This window comes from Leucoraja erinacea, chromosome 6 (assembly GCF_028641065.1).
Source record: "Leucoraja erinacea ecotype New England chromosome 6, Leri_hhj_1, whole genome shotgun sequence".
NCBI lineage: Eukaryota > Metazoa > Chordata > Chondrichthyes > Rajiformes > Rajidae > Leucoraja > Leucoraja erinaceus.
In genome coordinates, this window is record NC_073382.1 from 13,180,881 (window position 1) to 13,208,292 (window position 27,412).

General features: G+C 45.2%; 1 protein-coding gene across 1 annotated transcript; it reads left to right on the forward strand.

The window, feature by feature from the left end:
• Positions 1 to 27,412, forward strand: pdzk1 (PDZ domain containing 1). Its single transcript, XM_055636642.1, has 9 exons — positions 1 to 58; positions 14,291 to 14,519; positions 15,611 to 15,842; positions 19,895 to 20,031; positions 20,688 to 20,883; positions 22,843 to 23,039; positions 23,964 to 24,170; positions 24,955 to 25,461; positions 27,118 to 27,412. Exons 2-9 carry the CDS (start codon positions 14,310 to 14,312, stop codon positions 27,175 to 27,177), a joined length of 1,746 nt encoding a protein of 581 aa, XP_055492617.1. The 5' UTR covers positions 1 to 58; positions 14,291 to 14,309; the 3' UTR covers positions 27,178 to 27,412.

The window sequence follows — 27,412 nt, forward strand, 5'->3', positions numbered from 1 at the left end:
CAGTCATTCTCGCAGACAACACTCCGAAGGTCTCCTGGAGCTGAACCACTGACGTTTGGTAAACACTTTTGTTACATATTTCACCTGAACTAATTTTGGAAAAGCAATATTATTTGCAGTTAGTTGTCAAGTTGTTTTTGCTGCAATCTAACTCATGTCTGCATCTGTTTTAATTCGTTTCTGGTTTGTTGATCAAATATTGACTGCAGTTGTACATTTGTCACGGAGATTTGAATTAGTAATACATTTTATGGTAAGTTCTAGTGTTTCCGTGCACTTCCATGAGTTTAGTAAACCAGCGCACTGGAATTATAAATGAAAACCTAATCCTGTTGGTTTTGCTCCAGTTACAGACCATACTTCAGAGAATCAGCGTGCTCACAATATAACAGAAAATTGTACTCTATCTTGTACTCGCTAGAATTTAGAAGATTGAGGGGGGATCTTATCGAAACTTACAAAATTCTTTAGGGGTTGGACAGGCTAGATGCAGGAAGATTGTTCCCGATGTTGGGGAAGTCCAGAATAAGGGGTCACAGTTTAAGGATAAGGGGGAAATCTTTTAGGACTGAGATGAGAAAAACATTTTTCACGCAGAGAGTGGTGAATCTCTGGAATTCTCTGCCACAGAAGGTAGTTGAGGCCAGTTCATTGGCTATATTTAAGAGGGAGTTAGATGTGGCCCTTGTGGCTAAAGGGATCAGGGGGTATGGAGAGAAGGCAGGTACAGGATACTGAATTGGATGATCAGCCATGATCATATTGAATGGCGATGCAGGCTCGAAGGGCCGAATGGCCCACTCCTGCACCTATTTTCTATGTTTCTATGTTTCTAAAATACAGAGTTGATTTAAATATGTATCTTGCTACTGAAACTCTGTGGATGGGGTGATCAGCTAATATAAAACACTGGGTCTATTTTCGGAGCACCTCTCTGAATGCCTTGTCTGTATATCAGATAGAGATTTGTGTCTGTGACATAGGGCAAGATTTTTTCCATCCTATTTAACTCATTGAGTGTAATTATTTGAATACATGCAGGAGGGGGGTGGGGTTGAGGTGTTCACAGGTTCATGACCAACGAACAAAGGGTTAAGTTTCGAGGGTCAAAAGTACTGCAGGTGCTTGAATTCAGAAATAGGGACAGAAGATATTGGGAATCACTCAACAGCTCAGGTAGCATCTGTGGAGAGAGAAACAGTTATCGTTTCATGTCCAAAACCCCTTATCAGAACTTTATCAAAAAAGACACAAAAAGCTGGAGTAACTCGGCGGGACAGGCAGCATCTCTGGAGAGAAGGAATGGGTGACATTTCGGGTCGAGACCCTTCTGCAGACTGGTTTCCAGCTGTTCCCAGCCTCGAGGGCCGGTTGAGAGGTGATTCGATAGAGCTGTTTGAATTCGTTGACAGGGTTGATCAAGTGAACAGGAAACATAGAAACGTAGAAACATAGAAATTAGGTGCAGGAGTAGGCCATTCGGCCCTTCGAGCCTGCACCGCCATTCAATATGATCATGGCTGATCAGCCAACTCAGTATCCTGTACCTGCCTTCTCTCCATACCCCCTGATCCCTTTAGCCACAAGGGCCACATCTAACTCCCTCTTAAATATAGCCAATGAACTGGCCTCAACTACCTTCTGTGGCAGAGAGTTCCACAGATTCACCACTCTCTGTGTGAAAAATGATTTCTATAAGATCCCCTCTCAATCTCCTAAATTCTAGGAGTCCGGGGGTGGATTTTTTTGGGCCGTCAGCTGATGGAAATGGCCAAGGTGATCCAGGTCTCCCAAACCCATTTCGGTACCCTGTCCTCCACTCACTAAGCCAATGGACATTGGAATACTTTAGTTTAGTTTATTGTCACGTTTTTGTTGCGGGCTATTCAGTCAGTGGATAATACAAAGAATATACATGATTACAATCAAGCCGTCCATAGCTGCTGTTGGTGTGGAGGTTTAAAAGAATGGAACGATTGTAATGAATGATTGCAGATTCACTACTAGGACCAGCAGATAAAGACTCTCCTGCTTTGGGTGCCATCGTCTCCCAACATTTATGGGTGTTTCAATAAACTCCAAACATTTAGTGGTCTAGCATCAGTCAGCGATCAACATGTTGAAACCGAAGGAATTTCATTGGGCAACAATGTAAAAGTAAACAGATTAAGCTCCTACTCAGCCACAAAGACCAGCATAGTGTTGATGGGCTGAATGTCTTCCTTCTCATGGTCATGTCTCTGGCCAGTGAATGGATTGCCCAGTTCCCCGTAACAGGGTTCAATAGACCAAAGAGCGACTCCTTTGTGTGAGGCGTTGCTCCTGTTTACAGGTTAACTGATGAACGGAAGCACCATAGTCTACAAGTTCCCTCCAAGCCGAACATCCTAATCGCAAACAGATTGCTAGCGCTTCATCATAAGTCCAGTTTAGTTTAGTTTAGTTTAGCGATACAGCACGTAAACTGGCCCTTCGTCCCGCCGAGTCCGCGCCGACCAGCGATCCCCCACATTAACACTTTTCACCCACACTAGGGACAATTTACAATTAAACCAAGTCTATTAACATACGAGCCTGTACGTCTTTGGAGTGTGGGAGGAAACCGGAGCTACCAGAGAAAACCCACGCAAGGTCATGGGGAGAATGTACAAACTCCTTACAGACAGCATCCGTAGTCAGGATCGAACCTGGGTCTCTGGGGCTGTAAGACAGTAACTCTACCGCTGAACCACCACGCTGCCCTGGAGGTCCTGGAACTCCCCACAACAGCACCGTGGGAGTACCTTCACCAGAATGGACAAAAAAAGCAGCTCGCCATAACCTGCTCAAGATGTAGTTAGGGACAGGCAATAAACGCTGGCCTTGTTGCCGATGTTTAGAGCATGGAAATTAAGTTTATAAACACAGGATTTGAGAGGATGAAGTCTCCTTCTATCCCCGTGTAACAGGCTCAAAGGGCTGAATGGCCTTCTGTTCCATATGGTCCTGCGAGGAAGTTGTGAGTACCCGTGTCAGGTGCAGGTTTAGCACTGGGGTGGTGTGGGTGCAGTGCATGGAGGTGATGTTTGTGGACACTCAAGAAGGATCTCCACACGAAACGGCACCCATTGCTTCTCTCCAGAGATGCTGCCCGACTGGGTTAAAGTTACTCCAACAGTTTGTGTCTATCTTCGGTAAACCAGCATCTGCAGTTCTTTCTTGCACTAGATGTTTCAAGGTGCCTCATAGCCAAAGAACTACATTTGAAGGGTTATCAGATTGCACAATCCCATACACAGAAATGTGAGAGAGAACAAGATGCTTTAGAGTTATTGGCAGAGGGGTAAACATGTGGAGAAACCCCTCCCTCCTATTCAAAATAATGGCCAAGGGATCTTTGTCCTTCAACAGGAGTGGCCTTTCTACAACTGTCTACAACTGTGTTGGAATCCCTCAGTGCTACATCATATCCTCAGCCTTCCTTGTCTAATTAGTGTCTGAGGAGAGACTTGAACCCACAACCTCCTGAGGCAAAGGTGAAGGATTGTCCACTTAGCAACATTCTCCAGGCTTCACTGAGCCCAAAACACGATCCTTCATCTGTTTTACAAACCCTTCCCTGTGACCGATTCCACCCCTCTCCCTGACCTCTTTGGCCATGAGGTCAGTTCCCTGCTGGAAACACGGGTACTTGGGGAAAGGCAGTGTGCTGCTTTCTCTGTGTAATTGAGCGGGCCAGAGTACGTCTGAGGATAGGCGCCTAGCCTTCCATGTTATGCAACCACAGTGCATGCAGTTAACCCAGTTAATGATGAACTTGGCAGCAAGAGCAGCAGTCTTGTTCGTGATCAGCGGTGAACACCAAAAGTGTCCGTCAGCAGAATTCCCACCGCTCTGCTGCGTGTCTTATTAAAGGAATAAACTTTGTTCCAAAGATAACCACATTAATAGATGTGGCAATATATTGTAGCACAAGGCATTCCAAACTCTCAGAGTGCTGAGTAATGGTGTCTCTGTTAGGTAATATCGAGTCAGCGTTGTGCAGCATTGAAGAGGTCCCCTATGTTCATGCTGAACTTCTCACCCACCTACACTTGTCCCATTTACAAGTATCACACAAGAAACATATCCTTCTGTGCCTTGCCAATTTAAATGCCTGTCTAAACTTTGCTTGACCTGATTGTGAAACGTTGTTGTGCGGTAGGAATGGATCATTAGCTTTGATTAACATAGAAGCATAACATGAAAGCATGCAAATTAGCCAGAAAAAGCAGCCTACCAGAGGACTGGGAGAAATTCAGTCCAGCAGAGGAGGACAAAGGGCTTAATTAGGAAAGGGAAAATAGATTATGAAAGAAAACTGGCAGGGAACATAAAAACTGACTGCAAAAGTTTTTATAGATATGTGAAGATAAAAAGATTATTTACAACAAATGTAGGCCCCTTGCAGTTAGAAACAGGTGAATTGATCATGGGGAACAAGGACATGGCAGACCAATTGAATAACTACTTTGTTTCTGTCTTCACTAAGGAAGACATAAATAATCTGCCGGAAACAGCAGGGGACCGGGGTTCAAATGAGATGGAGGAACTGAGTGAAATCCAGGTTAGTCGGGAAGTGGTGTTAGGTAAATTGAATGGATTAAAGGCCGATAAATCCCCAGAGTCAGATAGGCTGCATCGAGGATGTAACTAGTAGAGTGGATGAGGGAGAACCAGTGGATGTGTTATATCTGGACTTTCAGAAGGATTTCGACAAGGTCCCATATAAGAGATTAGGATGCAAACTTAAAGCACACGGTATTAGGGGTTCAGTATTGATGTGGATAGAGAACTGGCTGGCAGACAGGAAGCAAAGAGTAGGAGTAAACGGGTCCTTTTCAGAATGGCAGGCAGTGACTAGTGGGGTACCGCAAGGCTCAGTGCTGGGACCCAGCTATTTACAATATATATTTATGATTTGGACGAGAGAATCGAATGCAACATCTCCAAATTTGCGGATGACACGAAGCTGGGGGGTAGTGTTAGCTGTGAGGAGAATGCTAGGAGGCTGCAAGGTGACTTGGATAGGTTGGGTGAGTGGGCAAATGCATGGCAGATGCAGTATAATGCGGATAAATGTGAGGTTATCCACTTTGGTGGCAAGAACAGGAAAGTAGACTATTATCTGAATGCTGGCCGATTAGGAAAAGGCGAGATGCAACGAGGCCTGACCAGTCATTGAAAGTAGGCATGCAGGTGCAGCAGGCAGTGAAGAAAGCGAATGGTATGTTAGCATTCATAGCAAAAGGATTTTGAGTATAGGAGCAGGGACGTTCTACTGCAGTTGTACATGGCCTTAGTGAGACCACACCTGGAGTATTGTGTACAGTTTTGGTCTCCTAATCTGAGGAAAGACATTCTTGCCACAGAGGGACTATAGAGAAGGTTCACGAGACTGATTCCTGGGATGTCAGGACTTTCATATGAAGGAAGACTCGGTTTGTACTCGCTATAATTTAGAAGATTGAGGGGGGATCTTATAGAAACTTACAACATTCTTAACGGGTTGGACAGGCTAGATGCAGGAAGATTGTCCCCGATGTTGGGGAAGCCCAGAACAGAAGGTAGTTGAGGCCAGTCCATTGGCTATATTTAAGAGGGAGTTAGATGTGGCCCTTGTGGCTAAAGGGATCAGGGGGTATGGAGCGAAGGCAGGTACAGGATACTGAGTTGGATGATCAGCCATGATCATGTTGAATGGCGGTGCAGGCTCGAAGGGCCGAATGGCCTACTCCTGCACCTATTTTCTATGTTTCTATGTTTCTATGATTACAACCCAATACTCACGGTTATTCTGTTTAAGAGCTATCTTGATATTTTAGTATGTTTAGATTTGGACGTGCAAGGAGTGTTCAGAGGAGATCGTTGAGGCAGGGACTATTGCAATGTTTGTAACTAATCCTTTCAGATACGTGGATAGGACAGGTTTCGAGGGATAAGGGCCAAATGCAGGCAGGTGCGACTAGTGTAGATGTTACTTGTTGGTCGACGTGGGTAAGTTGGGCCGAAGGGCCTGTTTCCACGCCGTATAACTCTCTATGTCTCTATGAGTCAGTGAAGGGGTCATGAGGGAGGCAGTTCAGGTTAGGGAGAAGTGTCTGGCTGGCTCGGTCAGTGCTCTCCAGATTGGGGGTGTCCATTGACCAGATCCACGTTCTGCATCGTCAGCCCTCCCTGACCTGCTGGGATGCTTTGTGGTGCTGCAGGGGTTCTATTTATCAGAATGATGGTTTGGATGTTAGTTACTGGAAAAGGTTAGGTAGACTTCCAAACTCTCATTTCCCCTTCCTTAAACCTGAGTAACTTTGTGGCGGAAAGTCAGTCTTTGCTTCCTCTGTCCACTTCCTCTCTTGTTCCAACGCCATTCAAGGTCAGCAGCTCGTGCTCCTGATCTCCCTCCCGCAAATCCTTGCTTCAAACATTGCCTCAGGCTGAAAGAACCAATTTTATATCATATCTATTTTGAGGGGGGATCTTATAGAAACTTACAGAATTCTTAAGGGGTTGGACAGGCTAGGTGCAGGGAGATTGTTCCCGATGTTGGGGAAGTCCAGAACAAGGGATCACAGTTTAAGGATAAGGGGGAAATCTTTTAGGACCGAGATGAGAAAAACATTTTTTCCACAGAGCGTGGTGAATCTCTGCCACAGAAGGTAGTTGAGGCCAGTTCATTGGCTATATTTAAGAGGGAGTTAGATGTGGCCCTTGTGGCTAAAAGGATCAGGGGGTATGGAGAGAAGGCAGGTACAGGATACTGAGTTGGATGATCAGCCATGATCATATTGAATGGCGGCGCAGGCTCGAAGGGCCGAATGGCCTACTCCTGCACCTATTTTCTATGTTTCTATGTTTCTATCTAACTGAAAACCACTGGACAACAAGAGCGTTTTACAGTCGATGAAGAATCGTTTGAAGTGTATAACATACTTGTAATAGAGAGAACCACAGCATCTAGTCCAACACACATCAAACTCACAGCATGCCCAGCGACCACATAACCTAATCATTGATGTTCGTGGTACAAATATCGTCCAGAACAGTGGGCAACACAGTGGCGCAGCTGGTAGAGCTGCTTCCTCATAGCGCCAGAAACCCGGGCTTGATTCTGATCTTGCATGCTGATTGTGCAGAGTTTGCACGATCTCCCCTGTGACCTCATGGGTTTCCTCCGGTTTCCTCACATATCCCAAAGTCAGGCGGCTTTGTGGGTTCATTGGCCTCTGTAAATTGCCCTGAGTGTGTAGGGGATGGATGAGGAAGTGGGATAACATAGATCTAGTGTGAACGGGTGGTCGATATTCAGCGGGGACTTGATGGGCAGAAGGGCCTGTTTCCATGCTCAGATAAACTGACAGCGTGGTCACCTAGCAATGTTAAAGCGTAATCTACCCTCTGCAGTGTTTGTTAAAGATACCAGGGAACTAGTCTTCTTCTATTCCTGTCCATCTTCCATGTTTCAAATGTTGACATCGCTGTCATCGTCCGTCCTGAAAGGGACGCAAGACTTCCGGCGACAATCAGTGGGAGCCATCACTTGTTGCAATAGATGATGGTGGTAGCAGAATTAGCTCAGGATACTTCCAGTTTCCAGCCCCACGACGTGGACGCTTCTGCTATGGGGCCAGGGAACTAATGGAGAGCTACACTTTGCTGTCATTTCTCCTTTAAACAGCAGCACTAAAAGACTCTGCTTCTATGTTGTTTGTGAGATCATGCTGTGTATAAAATGGCCAATACATTTACCGTACCTACACTGACCACACTTCAGGAGGAGACCCATAGGTTGTGAATGTCTTGAAGTTGGGGCCAATTCTGGAGTATGGTGTACAATCTTGGTCGCCCAATTATAGGAAGGATGTCCACAAAATAGAGAGAGTACAGAGGAGATTTACTAGAATGTTGCCTGGGTTTCAGCAACTAAGTTACAGAGAAAGGTTGAACAAGTTAGGTCTTTATTCTTTGGAGCGCAGAAGGTTAAGGGGGGACTTGATAGAGGTCTTTAAAATGATGAGAGGGATAGACAGAGTTGACGTGGATAAGCTTTTCCCACTGAGAGTAGGGAAGATTCAAACAAGAGGACATGACTTGAGAATTAAGGGACAGAAGTTTAGGGGTAACATGAAGGGGAACTTCTTTACTCAGAGAGTGGTAGCTGTGTGGAATGAGCTTCCAGGGGAGGTGGTGGAGGCAGGTTCGATTTTATCATTTAAAAATAAATTGGATAGTTATATGGACGGGAAAGGAATGGAGGGTTATGGTCTGAGTGCAGGTAGATGGGACTAGGGGAGAATAAGAGTTCGGCACGGACTAGAAGGGCCGAGATGGCCTGTTTCCGTGCTGTAATTGTTATATGGTTATATGGTTGTGGACGCGTATTAAATAAATATGAATTATTGAGAGGAGAGTGTCTATCAATAAAGCACACTTGACACAGGGAACAGATGACCAACAATGAGACGTGTGGAATGAAGAGTTTCGTTGGCACTGTGTTTTGTAACTGCAGTGAACGCAGGGAGTTGGATCACATTCATCTGAACCCAGAATAAAACTGATCAATTATTTATCAATTCTTCATATTCCCCAGGCGGCAAATCAGCAGAACATCCTTCACATTGGATGAAAGTTTGGATTTGCACTGTGTCCAACAGCGATTTCAATAAAGAGTAATATCCAGCAGGATGGAAAACTAATGTTCCAATAGTCAATAGACAATGGGTGCAGGAATAAGCCATTTGTCCCTTCGAGCCAGCACCACCATTCAATAAGATCATGGCTGATCAACCACAATCAGTACCCCGTTCCTGTCTTCTTGCCATATTCCATGACTCCGCTATCTTTAAGAGCCCTATCTAGCTCTCTCTTTAAGCATCCAGAGAATTGGCCCCCACTGCCTTCTGAGGCAGAGAATCCCACAGATTCACAACTCTCTGGGTGAAAAAGTTTTTTCTCATCTCCATTCTAAATGGCCTCCCCCTTATTCTTAAACTGTGGCCCCTGGTTCTGTACCCCCAACACCGGGAACATGTTTCCTGCCTCTAGCATATAATCTTATATGTTTCAGTCAAGTTTTATTCATCACATTGCACATAAAGTGCAAGTGAAATGAATTTGCCAGCAGCAGTACAATAAAAAAGAACGCACAATACACAATAAAAATCTACACAAACATCCACCACAGCATTCATCATTGTGGTGGAAGGCACAAAAATTGGCCAGTCCTCCTCCATTTTCCTCCGTGGTTGGGACCTCAACCTTCGCAGTGGCCGCTACGGGCGTCCAGATGTTCAGGCATGGTAGGTCCAGATAAAGTCCTGAATCGGTGCCTCCCCACCGGAGACCGCGGCTTCAAGTTGGTGTAGGCCGCAGGCCGGCGGTCGAAGATTTTAAGTCCCCGCCGCGCCGCAGCCAGAAGCACCGCAGACCGCAGGGCCGGCGGTCAGAGCTCCACTCCAGGGATCCCTGGCGAGCAACCACGCTCAGGATGGTAAGTCCACGCCACGCCCGCGGTAGAAGTTGGCCGCAGTCCGGCGGTCGGAGCTCTTCTCCTCCCGGGTCCCCAACCAGGGATCCCAGGCCCAGGACGACGCCAGCTGGAGCTCTGCAGACCGCGGCATCAGGCTGCCGCGGGCCAGCGGACGGAGCGCTCCCCTCCAACGACCCCCGGCGAAGGCTCACCCGCTCCGCGACGAAAGAGTCCTCGCTGCGCCCGCTGCTGAAGCTGAAATCCGGCGTGCATCTCCGGGAAAGTCCACACCGATCCTTGCTGTTAGAAACATAGAAACATAGAAATTAGGTGCAGGAGTAGGCCATTCAACCCTTCGAGCCTGCACCGCCATTCAATATGATCATGGCTGATCATCCAACTCAATATCCCGTACCTGCCTTCTCTCCATACCCTCTGATCCCCTTGGCCACAAGGGCCACATCTAACTCCCTCTTAAATATAGCCAATGAACTGGCCTCAACTACCCTCTGTGGCAGAGAGTTCCAGAGATTCACCACCCTCTGTGTGAAAAAAAGTTCTCCTCATCTCGGTTCTAAAGGATTTTTTCCCCTTATCCTTAAACTGTGACCCCTTGTTCTGGACTTCCCCAACATCGGGAACAATCTTCCTGCATCTAGCCTGTCCAACCCCTTAAGAATTTTGTAAGTTTCTATAAGATCCACCCTCAATCTTCTAAATTCTAGCGAGTCTATCCAGTCTATCCAGTCTTTCTTCATATGAAAGTCCTGACATCCCAGGAATCAGTCTGGTGAACCTTCTCTGCACTCCCTCTATGGCAATAATGTCCTTCCTCAGATTTGGAGACCAAAACTGCACGCAATACTCCAGGTGTGGTCTCACCAAGACCCTGTACAACTGCAGTAGAACATCCCTGCTCCTATACTCAAATCCTCTTGTTATGAAAGCCAACATACCATTCGCTTTCTTCACTGCCTGCTGCACCTGCATGCCTACCTTCAATGACTGGTGTACCATGACACCCAGGTCTCGCTGCATCTCCCCCTTTCCCAATCGGCCATCATTTAGATAATAGTCTGCTTTCCCGTTTTTGCCACCAAAATGGATAACCTCACATTTATCCACATTATACTGCATCTGCCAAACATTTGCCCACTCACCCAGCCTACCCAAGTCACCTTGCAGTGTCCTAGCATCCTCCTCACACCTAACACTGCCCCCCAGCTTAGTGTCATCCGCAAACTTGGAGATATTGCCTTCAATTCCCTCATCCAGATCATTAATATATATTGTAAATAGCTGGGGTCCCAGTACTGAGCCTTGCGGTACCCCACTAGTCACTGCCTGCCATTGTGAAAAGGACCCGTTTACTCCTACTCTTTGCTTCCTGTTTGCCAGCCAGTTCTCTATCCACATCAATACTGAACCCCCAATGCCGTGTGCTTTACGTTTGTATACTAATCTCTTATGTGGGACCTTGTCGAAAGCCTTCTGGAAGTCCAGATACACCACATCCACTGGTTCTCCCCTATCCACGCTACTAGTTACATCCTCGAAAAATTCTATAATATTCGTCAGACATGATTTACCTTTCGTAAATCCATGCTGACTTTGTCCAATGATTTCACCACTTTCCAAATGTGCTGCTATCCCATCTTTAATAACTGACTCTAGCAGTTTCCCCACTACCGATGTTAGACTAACTGGTCTGTAATTCCCTGTTTTCTCTCTCCCTCCCTTCTTAAAAAGTGGGGTTACGTTTGCTACCCGCCAATCCTCTGGAACTACTCCAGAATCTAAAGAGTTTTGAAAGATTATTACTAATGCATCCACTATTTCTGGAGCTACTTCCTTAAGTACTCTGGGATGCAGCCTATCTGGCCCTGGGGATTTATCGGCCTTTAATCCATTCAATTTACCCAACACTACTTCCCGACTAACCTAGATTTCACTCAATTCCTCCAACTCCTTTGACCCGCGGGCCCCTGCTATTTCCGGCAGATTATTTATGTCTTCCTTAGTGAAGACGGAACTAAAGTAGTTATTCAATTGGTCCGCCATATCCTTGTTCCCCATGATCAACTCACCTGTTTCTGACTGCAAGGGACCTACATTTGTTTTAACTAATCTCTTTCTTTTCACATATCTAGGCCACGGGGGAGGCGACATGGAAAAATTTGCCTCTCCGTGGAGGAGGCGACAAAAGCAGTTTCCCCCTTACACCCCCCACACCACCCCCCATACAAAACACGCATAGAGACATTCAAAACACACAGTGAGACGCTAAAAACAAAAAAAAGTAGAAAAAACTAACACTCTGCTGGCAGGGCTGCCGGCTACCAGCGCCCCCACCGACCAATGCTTCAATAAGATCCCCTCTCATCCGTCTAAATTCCAGAGTATACAAGTCCAGCCGCTCCATTCTATCAACATATGACAGTCCCGCCATCCCAGTCTGATAAGCTTCCTGCTGATGGGCGGGTTAAAATATTCCACCAAAGGTCAGGTGGAAAGAGATAAATGGAACACTGTTACCTAAATTCCACTTTCGCCAATTAAGTTATGTACAGCGAAAAAAGGATTTCATTTTGTTGCAAGTTTCTCTGCCTAAACCTATTAAGCTCAAATTTGAATTCAAACTTGTTAGCAAAATATGAATTGAACAAATGCACTCAGCTGTGTTTTTGGACCTCTGACTTTCATTGTATTTTCTAAATCCTTTCAGAGCTTTAACCCAGTCCAGTCCATTTCAATGATGATAAGATGGTTTTAACACCAAACAATTAGACAGGTACATGGATAGAACAGGTTTAGAGGGATATGGACTATACGCAGGCAGGTGGGACTACTGTCGATGGGACATGTTGGTCGGTATGGACTGAATGGCCTGTTTCCACATTGTATGACTCTATGACCAAAACCCATGTTGGTTTAATTCATACTTTTAGTTCAGAGATACAGCTCGGAAACATGCCCTTTGGCCCACAGGTCCGCACTGACCAGCGATCCCCACACACTAACACCATTCTACACACACTAGGGACAATTTACACTTATACCAAGCCAATTAACCTACAAACCTGTACGTGTGGGAGGAAACCGAATATCTGGGAGAAAAACCACGCGGTAACGGGGAGAACGTACAAACTCCGTACAGACAGCACCAGTAGTCGGGATCGGACCCGGACCTCCGGCACAGCAAGCACTATAAGGCGGCAACTCTATCGCTGCGCTACTGTGCTGTTAATCTTTGTGGGATACATGATTGAAGATGAATTAAAACTTGACGTACCAGTTACTAAACCCATCAGATAGATTGTTGGCAAATCAAATGTACTTTAATTTGATTTAAGAGATCTGAAGAACGGTCCCAATCCAAAACGTCACTTATTAGGCCGACGTTTTGGTCGATTAGGAAAAGGGGAGATGCAACGAGACCTGGGTGTCATGGTACACCAGTCATTGAAAATAGGCATGCAGGTGCAGCAGGCAGTGAAGAAAGCGAATGGTATGTTAGCATTCATAGCAAAAGGATTTGAGTATAGGAGCAGGGAGATTCTACTGCTGTTGTACAGGGTCTTGGTGAGACCACACCTGGAGTATTGCGTACAATTTTGGTCTCCTAATCTGAGGAAAGACATTCTTGCTATAGAGGGAGTGCAGAGAAGGTTCACCAGATTGATTCCTGGGATGTCAGGACTTTCATATGAAGAAAGACTGGATAGACTCGGCTTGTACTCGCTAGAATTTAGAAGATTGAGGGGGGATCTTATAGAAACGTACAAAATTCTTAAGGGGTTGGACATGCTAGATGCAGGAAAATTGTTCCCGATGTTGGGGAAGTCCAGAACAAGGGGTCACAGTTTAAGGATAAGGGGGAAATCTTTTTTGGACCGCCGAGATCAGAAAAACATTTTTCACACAGAGAGTGGTGAATCTCTGGAATTCTCTGCCACAGAAGGTAGTTGAGGTCAGTTCATTGGCTATATTTAAGAGGGAGTTAGATGTGGCCCTTGTGGCTAAACGGATCAGGGGGTATGGAGAGATACAGGATACTGAGTTGGATGATCAGCCATGATCATATTGAATGGCGGTGCAGGCTCGAAGGGCCGAATGACCTACTCCTGCACCTATTTTCTATGTTTCTACGTGAATCTGAAGAAAAGCCCCAATCTGAAACGTTGTTTATCAATGTCTTCTAGAGAAATTGCCTGATCTGCTGTTACTTCAGCAGTTTGTGCTTTGCTACTTTGGACCTTTTAAATCTTCCTCCTTAATGCAGATCTTGAAACCAGTGCAAGGACCCCTTCAGAAGCTCAGTGGCCAGGTTGGATGAAACCTATGCGATATTCCGCTATAATGTTAATTAGATTCTTCCTCAGGCAAAACTGTCCACGATATTGCAGGTCCTGAACTTTATTGTTGTCTGCATGGTGTTTACACCTTCTTCAACGCCCCACAGATGTGCTGGCTAGTGGATAACTCACCACTTGTCAGTGTAGGTGGGTGGGACAAGAATCCAAGGGGGAGCTGATGGCAGGCGAGAGAACATTGACGCAGGGAAATAAATGGGGGAATGGGAATGGTGGGATAATTCTGAGAGCTGGCAAAGACTTGATGGGCTGAATGATCTTTGCGATGATCAAAAATATGAAACAGGACACGATTACTAAATAATTTATAATTTGCTGGTGTACATGACTTGCCATGAAATATGAAGCAGAAGAAGGCAGTTCGCTGCCTGGGGCCCAACACGCACCCGCCTGTATGTCACTGGTGACTGACACATAGAATTTACCGTTTAAGGTCACCAGGACCTCAAGCGATGGTGATGCCACCTCAGCCACGATTTTGCCAATTGTGCAAGAAGGAAGGCGGGAGTTTTGGCTTCTTCCTGAGGATTGAGAAGGATGTGAAGGGCCACCTGGTCCGTGCCGTGGTGAAGGAGGGTCCCGCGGACTGCGGGGGTCTGAAAGATGGGGACCGAGTGCTCATGGTCAACGGCATTTTCGTGGACACCGAGGAACATCAACAGGTACGTGGCACACCTTTTGGACCTGGCTGTCCATCCCAAAATGCACCACATCGACGGTTGTTAACAAAGGCTTGTGCAGGAAGGAACTGCAGATACTGCTGACTTCACCACTTTGTGTGTTTATCAAAGCCTATTTGGATTGCCAAGGTGGTATCATCACAGTAAGCCATGATAAGGAAAAATGTTCCCAATGTTGGGCGAGTCTAGAACCAGGGGCCACAGTCTTAGAATAAAGGGGAGATCATTTAAGACTGAGGTGAGAAAAAAAATGTCACCCAGAGAGTTGTGAATTTATGGAATTCACTGCCACAGAGGGCAGTGGAGGCCAAGACACTGGATGGATTTAAGAGAGAGTTAGATAGAGGTCTAGGGGCTAGTGGAGTCAAGGGATATGGGGAGAAGGCAGGCATGGGTTATTGATAGGGGACGATCAGCCATGATCACAATGAATGGCGGTGCTGGCTCGAAGGGCCGAATGGCCTCATCCTGCGCCTATTTTCTATGCTTCTATGTTTCTATCATATTCTTTACCAATCTCAAGAATGGACAGACGTCAGACCTCGTGAAGTATCTCCCTGAATTTTCTAAAGGACAGAGAGGGTACAAGTGTGAGGACGAAATGGTGAACTGTTCTGCAGAGTTGGAGTCGAGCATTCAATTCTTGGCGCTTGCTTTGTGAATTTTGTTAAGGCCTGGGTATAGGGACAGGGGGTGTGAGGGACCAGATGACACGGAGAGGAAGGGAGCAGCAGAAGAATCAAAGGGAATGAAGTTGAATTATTTTTCATACCAAGCTGTGGCCTGGGAGGTACTGCTTGAAAGTGAAGTGGAAGCAAAGTCAAGGGGAATGTGTTGAAATGAAAGTCAAGGGGAATGTTTGAAAGGGAATTGGAAAAAAATGTTTGATAAGGACAAATGCCCATGGCTGTGGAGAGAAGGTTGGGAGAGGGACTGATGGGAGCCAGGAAAGGCTCTGTGCGTCTATGGATTAGCGGGAAAGCGAATCATGCTTGATATCAACCCCACTGAAGTCCCTCATTGATGAAGAAGCCGATTCTTCACCCTCTGTAATCTGCCTGTCTCTGTTTTAGGTGGCGGAACTGATCAAGAATTCGGGGACGTCAGTCAGCGTGACGGTTTTGGACGGTGACTCGTACGTTAACGCCAAGAAACAAGGCATTGACCTCCTGCAGCTGAGCTGTGCCGAACCGGGTCCAAACAAGCCATTGCTGAATGGGGTCAGTGGGAATACACCCCGGCCAAAACTCTGCTACTTGATGAAACAAGACTGTGGCTTTGGATTCTCACTGAAAACCATCGAAGGTATAGCTTTACGACAACCTGAATGAAATGATTTAAGGTACACAAAAATGCTGGAGAAACTCAGCGGGTGCAGCAGCATCTATGGAGCGAAGGAAATAGGCGACGCTTCGGGCCAAAACCCTTCTTCAGACTGAAATGATTTAGTTAGGGTAGCGAATAGACCTTTGGCTTTTATTTCAAGAGAGCTGGAGGGAATGCACTTTGTTACAGTCAAGCCACACCTGGAGTACCAGGAAGGTTATATTTTGGATTATAATGGGTTGATTGAAGGGATAAGAGGGTACTCCCACAAGAAATGATTGATCAGAATGGGGCTATACTGGACGACAGTTTTGGTCTTCTTACTTAAGGAAGGATGTGTTTCATTGGAGGTATTACAGAGAATGCTTACTATGCTAGCTCTCACAATGTTGATGTGTGAAGAGAAGTTGAGCCTAGTGTTAGAGTTTTCAATAGGGGAGGAGACCTTGTTAAAATGGGGGTGGCAGGGGCAGTAGGGGTTGACAGGTTGGGTGCTTGGGGGACATTTCCAATAGTAGGGCATCAAGAACTAGGGGCAGAGGACAAAAAGAACAGGTGGAATTTCACAACTTATAGAGAATCTTGAATCATTGGAATTATCTCATTCAAGTGAGAGAGGGTGATGGTTGAGGTTGCTTTTGCAATTGGGCCCCTGTGGCCTGTAGTATTGGTCAAGCAATGGTGATAGGAACCTTGCTATTCCTTATAAATGTGAATGACTTGAAAAGTGGACGTGGAAGACTTGGTCAGCAAGTTTTGCAAATGTCACCAAGATTGATGGAGTTGTTTTATAATGTGTAAGAATTGTAGTGTAGGAATTAATGGGTCCTTTTCAGAATGACAGGCAGTGACGAGTGGGGTGTCGCAAATCACAGTGCTGGGACCCCAGTTATTTACAATATATATTAACGATTTTGACGAAGGAATTAAATCTCCAAATTTGCAGATGGCACGAACCTGGGTGGCAGTGTGAGCTACGAGGAGGATGCCATGAGGATGCAGGGTGACTTGGATAGGTTGGGTGAGTGGGCAGATGCATGGCAGCTGCAGTTTAATGTGGATAAATGTGAGGTTATCGACTTTGGTGGCAAGAACAGGAAGACAGATTATAATTTGATTGGTGTCAATGGTAATTAGGAAAAGGGGAAGTTTCAACGAAACCTAGTTGTCCTTGTATATCAGTCACTGACCTAAAGTTGTAGGACAACTTGTTCTATTTGATCTTATTTGATTGTGCATTCGTTGAAACAGGGCGGACCACGTGAAGGTTGCAATCTCCCATCCCAGTCACTGAAAGTAATCATGCAGGTACAGCAGGCAGTGAAGAAAGCTAATGGCATGTTGGCCTTCATAGTGAGAAGATTTGAGTATAGGAGCAAGGAGGTCCTACTGCAGTTGTTCAGGACCCTGGTGAAACTGCACCTAGAGTATTGTGTGCAGTTTAGGTCTTCTAATTTGAGGAAGGCCATTATTACTATTGAGGGAGTGCAGCATAGGTTCACTAGGTTAATTCCTGGGATGGTGGGACTGACATATGATGAAAGAATGGGTTTATATTCACTGGAATTTAGGATGAGAGGGGATCTTATAGAAACATATAAAATTCTTAAGCTATTGGACAGGCCAGACGTAGGAAAAATGTTCCTGCATCTGACGTTGGATGAGTCCAGAGTCAGGGGTCAAAGTTTAAAAATAAGGGGTAGGCCATTTAGGACTGAGATGAGGAAAAACATTTTTAGAGAGTTGTGAATCTGTGGAATTCTCTGCCATAGAAGTGGACCAATTCCCTGGATGTATTTAAGAGAGAGTTAGATCTAGCTCTTAGGGCTAAAGGAATCAAGGGATATGGGGAGAAAGCAGGAACGGGGTACTGATTCTGGATGATCAGCCATGATCACATTGAATGGCAGTGCTGGCTTGAAGGACCGAATGGCCTACTCCTGCATCTATTTTCTATCTTTCGATGTAAGGTAGACTTACGTGGCAGAGAAATATTGATGTGTTGGTGAAATGGGCTGAAAAATTGCAGAGTTCAACACGGACAGATGTGAGATGATACACTTTGCGAACAAGAATGAGGCCCGGACATACATCATGAATGGTATTGAGCAGCAGAGTACAACTTCATTCACCCTTGAAGGTGGCAACAAAGGCAGACAATATCGTTGGGAAGACATTTGGAATACTGCCCTTCATTAGCCAGGGCACTAAATACAGACGTAGGGAGATTATGCTCCAATGTTAAGAAATCTCAGACAGACATCAGCTGAAGTCAGGGGCCACAGGAGCTAGAAGTCAGGGTTCTAGACTCTCCCAATATTGGAAACACCCTTTCCATGTCCACACTATCTAGGCTTTTCATTATCTGGTTGGTTTTAATGAGACACCCCCTCACCCTTCTAAACCTCAGCAAGTACAGGCCCAGAGCCTGCAACTGCCCTCATACGTTAAGATAATCGCCTGGGATTATTTTCCTAATCCTCTCAACCCTCTCCAACGCCAACAAATCCTTCCTCAGATATGGAACCCAATATTGTTCACAATATTCCAAATGTGGCCTCACCAGAGCATATAAAGCCTCAGCTTTACATCCTTGCTTTTATATTTTAGTTCCCTCGAAATGAAACTGGCATTGCATTTGACTTCCTTACCGAGGACTCAAACTGATAATAAACCTTTTGAGGATCCTGCATCATACTCCGAAGTCCCTCTGCACCTCTGATTTCTGAATCCTCTCCCCATTTAGAAAAGTCTACGCCTATATTCCGCCTACCAAAGTACACGACTGTATACTTTGCTACACTATATTCCATTTGCCACTTCTTTTCCCACTCTCCCAACCTGTCCAAGTCCTTCTGCAGTCTTTCTCCCTGTTTCTTCAACACCGCCTGTTCTTCCAGCTATCTTTGTATTATCTGTAAACTTGGCCACTAAGCCATCAATTCTTTCATCCAAATCATTAAACATGTGATGTGAAAAGTAGCAGACCCACTTCCGACCCGTGCAGAGCACCACTTTTCACCGGTAGCCAACCGCTCTTTGCCTTCTGCCGGGCAGTAAATCTTCAATTTTGTTATTTCTGCACAATCATCATTGGGCACTTTGTGACCAGTGTTACCGCAGGTTGGCTGAACCTGCCTGTCGAACAGCATGGTTACAGCAATGAACAAGACTGTGGAGGACCACTAAACCAACACAAAGTGTATGCAGACAACAAAGATCCTTTCATTGAAACCGGAGTCAGTGCTGGGGCCAGAACCAATGAACGAGAGGCTTAAACCACAGAAAAAGAGATATTAACCAGGTGTTGCTTACATCTGGTTATAATTGTACATGTTAATGAGATGCAAATTAGTGTGAAGCCAGCTCTGCTTGATCAAAACACATGGCGGAACTTTGTAATTAACATGAATTCAAATGGTAATTTGGTGTCACTTTATGGATGAGGTTGTGAGTTGCACAGTTTAAAGTTGAACATGATAGATGATGGAGACTGCAGATATTGGGATCTTTTACATAATGGGTTTATTTTAAAACTGTGCATTAGTATTGGGAGCCAATGATGAATCCACATTCAGACAGCAAACATTGCTCACAAGGGGCTACACTCTTCCTGCTTTTTTTTAATTAAAAAAATATATATATTTTTATTAGAAGTAGACATATTATAAAGTATAGTTACATATTACAGTAAAAAGACTTTTCATATACATCAGTCATACATTATTAAAATTTTCAATTATCAATTACTTCTGCTTCTAGTGTTTTTATTTTTTATAGAAAGAGAGAGAAAAAGAGGGTAGAAAGATACAAATAAAAAAAACACAGAAAAACGGAAGAGGTGGAATGGGTTACCTGTAAAACGTCAATGGAGATAGGATCGTAGAAAGTATAGCTTTTCATCTGATCCTGAGTTCAAGTTTCAGTTGGGTCCTCGTGCTGTGCCAATCTATCCCTTCAGATAGTTAATGAATGGAGCCCAGATTTTATCTTCCTGCTTTGAGTTTAAACTGAATGCTTCCTTTCCGCAGGAGTTCCTGGTCTGTTCATGATGGAAATTTCCCCTCTTGGCGCTGCCTCCATCGCTGGAGTTCAACCCAATGACCGAATCATCGAGCTGAATGGAGAAAACATTGAGCACTTCACCCATCAGCAGATGGTGTCCAAGGTATGGGAGGCACAGTGGTACAATTGCTGCCTTACAGCGCCAGCGAGCTGGGTTCGATCCTGACTACGGGTGCTATCTGTACGGAGTTTACGCATTCTCCCCGTAACCGCATGGGTTCTCTCCACATTGCACTCCGGTCTCCTCTCTATTCCAAAGATGCAGGTAGTGGAAGGTAAGATCTTCTTTTCACCCAGTTTTATTCCACCAGGGAGGTCTTACCTTCCACTACCTGCAACCTCCGGCAACCACCTCCAACTAGCACCGCAACCGGCTTCGACTAAAAAATGACCGATTTTTAAAACGGCAACCTATTTTTAGTTGAGTCCGGTTTTGAATTTTTTGAAATAATCGCTGGAACATGGACGAAGCGGAAACCACTTTCGATCATTAGGGAGACTGACAAAAACCTCCTGGAACCGCACGGAAACCTTGGGCGGGGCGCAAAGTCTCCAGAGGTTTCCGTTCAGGTTTCCTAAGTGGGACCGGGGCATAATTGTACCAGGAATTATATCGCATTAGGTCTGAGCTCCTGGGATTATATCCCTCCAATGCTGATCTCCCCGGATTAAATCCTTCCGTGCATTGGCTCTGGCTAAAGCTGGACTTCCCGCATGCAGGAATCACAGTTTCTGATTTCCATTTCTAACCTGTTGCAGATGAAATCCTCAGGGAACAACATCGTGCTGCTGCTGATTGACGAGGCATCGGATAAATACTTCAAGAGCCGAGCAATTAAGGTTGTGGCATCGATGGCCAGTGTGAAAGAGATGCCTCACAAGCCACGGATAGCAGAGTTAACCAAGGAATCGCAAGGCTACGGGTTCTTTCTGAGGATGGAACAAGGGCATCAGGGTACAGCAACCAAGCGTTATTTGCAAGAACAAGTGTGTTGTATGTTCCTCTTGCTGAAACTCTCATTGGGAAAACAGGACAAAGAATTAGCCTTTATGAACCCTGTATTAAAGAAGGGAGTCATCAAGTCAAATCGAGTTTATTGTCACATGATGCATGTTCCTATGTCTGCAGCATATGCTGCAAAGACTAATTTGCATCCAGGCTCTTTCACCTGCATCTATCTATGGCTCTCATAGTTTAGGCAACGTGTCCTGCTGAAATCTTCAAGTTGTAAACTTCTCAATTTACAAATACTTCCACCATTTGAAGCCTCCCTAACTTTGTACCCTCCACAATATCTGGAGAGAGGTGCTGTCCTCGGATATGGCTTTTTGAACTGCTCCAAGTTTATTTTCTTCCTACTAATGGCCACATATTCAGTTGCCTGGGCCCCAAGCTTGATCATTTCACTCCCTTGAACCATTCCATCTCTCTCTCTCTCTCTCTCTAAAGCCCTTGAACCCTGACATCCACTGGTGTGGCCCAGTGCTCTTTCTTGGTGGGTAATGCTTCGGTAAAATGCTTTGATGTCTTTCACTAAATCACTGTTCAAGGTACTGATCTGGGTCTTGACAGAGGTTTCTAGACTTATTAAATATAAATGGGTATCAGGAGCCAGTTTATAGGGGGATTAATTCTATAAATTGTTACACTGTTGGAAGGAATGAGATTCCAGGTTGACATTTCTGAGCACCCAGGGAGAATGAACACAAATCCTTTACCTGCAGTAATCTTCATGAGTGGCTACTGCAGATGCTGATTTAAATCGAAGGTAGACAAAAAATGCTGGAGTAACTCAGTGGGTCAGGCAGCATCTCTGGAGCGAAGGAATGGGTGACGTTTCGGGTCGAGACTTCAGACTTCAGTCTGATACGCCACCCATTCCTTCTCTCCTGAGATGCTGCCTGGCTCACTGAGATACTCCAGCATTTTTTGTCTAGGCTCGTACATTAACTGGCTTGTGTAAAAATTGCCCCGAATGTGTCGGATGCAATACTAGGATAACAGAACTAGCATGTGGGTTATTATTGGCTGATGAGGACGTGGTGGGCCAATTTCCACACCGTATCTCTAAAACTAAAACAAAAAAAACTGCAGTGAAACATAGAAAATAGGTGCAGGAGTAGGCCATTCGGCCCTTCGAGCCTGCGCCGCCATTCAATATGATCATGGCTGATCATCCAACTCAGTATCCCGTACCTGCCTTCTCTCCATACCCCCTGATCCCTTTAGCCACAAGGGCCACATCTAACTCCCTCTTAAATATAGCCAATGAACTGGCCGCAACTGCATTCTGTGGCAGAGAATTCCACAGATTCACCACTCTCCGTGTAAAAAATGTTGTTCTCATTTCAGTCGTAAAAGATTTCCCCCTTATCCTTAAACTGTGACCCCTTGTTCTGGATTTGCCCAACATCGGGAACAATCTTCCTGCATCTAGCCTGTCCAACCCCTTAAGAATTGTGTAAGATTCTATAAGATCCCCCCTCAATCTTCAAAATTCTAACAAGCCGAGTCTATCCAGTCTTTCTTCATATGAAAGTCCTGACATCCCAGGAACCAGTCTGGTGAACGTTCTCTGTACGCCCTTAATGGCAAGAATGTCCTTCCCCATATTAGGAAATTTGGAGGAAGTGTTCACTGCAGCCACTGTGCGTCAATAATGGAGAGTGGGAATGCTTAGAGTGGTCGATGGCTTACGATCAAGTGAGCTGCTTTATCCTGGATGGTGTCGAGCTTCTGGAGATTGTTGGAGCTGCACTAAAGCATGGAAATGGATAATTATCTTCACACTCCTGACTTGTTCCTTGTGGATGGTGGGGAAGATATGGGGGGGGGCGTCAGGAAGTGAGTCACACACTGCTGAATCCCCAGCCTGTGTGGCTTATTAATGGACTGTTTTCTGTAATTTTTCAGGTCATTACATCAGAGCGATTGATCCAAACAGCCCGGCTGAAAAGGCGGGTCTGGCTGATGGGGATTTACTGGTAGCTGTGAATGGGACAGCTGTGGAACATCTTGATCACGAGCCTGTGGTTGATCTGATAAAGAAATGTGGGAACAAGACCACATTCCTTGTTGTCAATGAGGCAGCAAAGCAGCTTTACAAACAGGTAGGTAGGTGCTTAAATCAAAGGAGAGGTAAACTCAGACGAGGAAATCTATTCACCAACACCAGATGACAACCAAGGACTGTGGCACCACCAGCAAACTCTGCTTTACCTGTAAGCTTTAGTGTATGATTTTAAAGAAAAAAAAGTCAAGAACCTTTCAGATATCATCTGTGACCCAGAGGACAGTACACTCAATTCCAATTGAGAACCATTTCTGTGTCGGAGTCTCACATCAAGGTCTTGAGCACAAAATACTGATGTCCAGTGTGGCACCGACAGAGTGTTTAAGAAGGAACTGCAGATGCTGGAAAATCGAAGGTACACAAAAATGCTGGAGAAACTCAGCGGGTGCAGTAGCATCTATGGAGTCTGAAGAAGGGTTTTGGCCCGAAACGTTGCCTTTTTCCTTCGTCTGAAGAAGGGTTTCGGCCCGAAACGTTGCCTTTTTCCTTCGCTCCATAGATGCTGCTGCACCCGCTGAGTTTCTCCAGCATTTCTGTGTGCCTGGCACCAACAGAGCACAGCACTGTCAGAGGAAAGATTACAGTGGGGGCTCTGTCTGCCATCTTGGATGGACTCATGATAACCCATGGCCATTACTTTGATGAAGAGCAGGAGCGTTCTTCATGATGTCCTTTCCCAATTTTCCACCAATCATGGGTAGATTTACTTGGGTTAGGAGATTTACCAGGAGGCAATTTTCCTCGTGCTTATAATTACATAGAATACTGCTAATGATTGCGTGTTCCCAGTCTTCATTGTTAATGGTCTGAAATAATGATGATGATGATAGCTTTGATGCCCATGACCTGGGTGGTTAATCCTGCGAGTTCTGTGCAATGAGGACAATTCCATTGCAGCTGAGTAAAAGGGAGGTTAATTTAATCAATTATGTTGAATCATTCTCTCAAAATCCACCCACAGGCTGGCATTTCTCCAATCTGCTACTGGAATGAAGTCCACGAGTCGCCCTGTGCAGAGAAAGTTGTGACACCCAGAGAGAGTCTGAGATCGGAGGACAGTCCATCACCAAACTCTGGTGCCAAACTCTACCACCTCACCAAAGGCCCAGAGGGCTACGGCTTCACTCTCAATGCAGTCCGGGGAATGCAGGGGCAGTTCATTAGACAGGTACAAACTTTGAAGCACTTGCTATAATTTGGGAGAGTCGGGGCAGCAGGGAGAGGGGGTGAATTACAATTTACAATCAGGCAGCACATTTAGTCTGTGGCACTTAATGGGGACCCGGTGTGGGACGACCGCTGGGAGAGAGGGGGAAGAACAATAGACAACCTGGCATGGGCGGGGGGGGGACCACCGTGACGAGAGGCAGAACAAAGGGAGACCTGGCGAAGAGGTACTTTGTAAGCACTCTTTATGGGTGACTATTTGCATACCGTGGGAATGCAAGCAAGGAATTTCACCTTGTGCCAGGAAAGTATTCATTCATTCATTAATTTATTCATTCAATCACTTGAAGTAACTGTGCAATCACCCACTCTTTGCCTACTTATCCATCAGAATTCTGCACATATTATCTTTCAAAAGTGAGTCACAGAAATACGAGCAGAGAAAATTATAAAACTGCTGTAAATCTGAAATAAATCTGAAACCCCTACAAATGCTCAGCAGGCTGGACAGAATCTGTACAGAATTGGAAGCCAACATTTCAGGTCCGAGTCCTAATGTCATAATGTGGAAAGAGCGAAAGTGAATTCATTCTTCCTTTTTCCAATCTTGACACAGCATCTCAGGCATAAAATGTTAAATGTATCTTCACATGTGCTGCCTGACCTGTTGAGTATTTTGAGTGTTTTCTGGCGTAAATTTTGGAAGGCTCCTGGTGAATCTGCTCCTATCTCCCTTTCAGATTCCAACAACTGGCTGTGTAAAACAATTTCCTTTCCTCCTCCAGATTGTTAACGGAAGCCCAGCAAGTGAGGCTGGCCTGGAAGTGAGTGACATTCTGATTGAAGTGAATGGCGTCAATGTGGAGGTGGACACTCATGATGAATTAGTGAAGAAAATCAGCAGCAGCGGAGATAAGCTGAGCTTGCTGGTGGTCGGGAAGGAAGAGTATGAGGACTTCAAAGCCTCAAAGACCGCTTTGTCTCCACCGATAATACCTAAGGCAACACCTGAGGCAATACCTGAGGCAATACCTGAGGCAATAACTGAGGCAACACCTGAACCAACACCTGAACCAACACCTGAACCAACACCTGAAGCAACACCTGAAGCAACACCGGAGCCAACACGCGAGGCCACACCTGAGCCAACATCTGGGCCAACACGTGAGGCAACACCGGAGCCAACACCTAAGGCCACCAACACTCCCAATGACACCCAGGAGGATAGTAGAGTTGAGAAGACATTGGAAGAGCCAGAGGCTGATGAGCTGGCCCAGCGCTCGGGAGACCAGGTAAATCATCAGCCTCAATTTATGTTTAAACAGGACATTAATGTGGTTTACAGGAGCAGTCTGATGAAGGGGACATCAAGTTGCATGTGGACATAGGTAACCAAGAGATTGGTCACAGACGAAGGTGTAGCAGCAGATTTTTATATCGTTCAAGAGATTACTCCCTCTAGCCACTAAAGAGACTACATGGCTTTAGGAGAATGTCGTAATATGCATGTGAGCTCTCTGTGAGCTCTTCAGAACTTCTTCACAGATTAATCTTCATAACACAGACTTTTGATTAATAGTTTCTTTATTGTTAAAGAAAAACAATAAGATATACATCCAACCTTCTTCTCTGACCTGTACACTTTAATCTTGTTCAAACTCCAGCATATCACTTTAAACGTTAGAAAACTCCTCATGTCTCGGTTAAACTTCACATGGTCGAAGGGTATTCCTTCCCTATGTTGCTCCGAGCTGAACTAAAACTAAACTTCTGTGCAATAAACCCAGCAGCAAAAACGCCCTTGACTACGTAATAAATCCCACCCACATAATTATGGGCCGTCTAAAATTTAAAGACAAATGCCATAAATAATGACACACAAAATAAGCCAAATGGCCACTACAAGAGGTTCAAGGTGGAGAGTGATCAGCGTTTAGGGAGGGAATTCCAGTGTTCAGGGCAGGAATGACTGAAGGCAGGAAATGAGAGATGTGCAGAAGCCCAGAGTTACAGAGCATTTACAACACAGCAAGATGCCAGTAGCCCAGACCAGTGTCTTTTTCACAATCTTCTCTATTTCACCATGTCCCTCTTCCATTCTCTCTTTTGGGGTCCACACCTATAACTTCCTGAGTGGCAACATAAGTGGATAGAGTGGTCAAGGCATACGGTACGCTTGCCTTCATTGTTCGGGACACTGTGCATAAGAGTCAGGAAGTAATGATGCAACTTTGTGGGACTATGATGAGGCCGCATTTGGAGTATTGAGTCCAGCTCTGGTCACTCCCATACAGGAAGGATATGGAGGCTTTGTAAAGGGTGCAGAGGCGGGGTGCTTTGGGGGGTATTAGCTACAAGGAGAGGTTGGACAGGCTTGTATTGTTTTCTCTGGATTACCAGAGGTTGAGGGGCGACCTGATAGAAGTATATTCAATTATGAGAGGCATAGATAGGGAAGACAGTCAGAACCTTTTCCCCAGGGTGGAAGTATCAAAGACTAGGGGTCATAACTTTAAAGTGCGAAGGACAAAGTATAAAGATAAAGTTTCTTAGTCAGAGGATGGTGGGTACCTGGAACAAGCTGCCAGTCAAGATGGTGGAGGCAAATATGACAATGGTAATTAAGAGGTTTTTGGACAGGCGCATGCAAGGAAGAGAGGGATATGGATTATATGAAGGTAGATAAGACGTGATCTTGGTATCATGTTCAGCATGGACATTGTGGGCTGAAGGGCCTTTTTCTCTGCTGTCCTGTTCCATGTTCTGTAAGATTGGAAGAAGCTGCAGAGGGAAGGAAGGAGTGAGGTCATTGAGGAGTGTAATCAGCTAACAAGGATTTTACAAGTGGATGTTGCTGGATTGGGAATCAGTGTTCTACAGGATGATGCATGACGGGAACTTGGTGCAAGTATGGATGTTACATTTTCTTTTTTTTTTTTTTTAAACAGGACAAGTGTTCCTCCTCCTCATCGGATGAAGCTAATGCAGATAATGATACACAAATGTAAAAAGATCATGAAGAGAATGTACACAGACAAGGCACATGATCGGCTTTTCAATAACTGTGACTTGGTCCTGTATTGCTAATCATGGTTCATTTCTCTTCATAAAAATGTCCTACATCTTACAAGTAATAATGCTCAATGAAAGAATCTATAAAATTTAAGTATGAAATCTCACATCATAAGGAAGCCATTGTGGCTGTGCTGATGGTTCCAAAGAGTGATCTGATTAGTCCTGTTC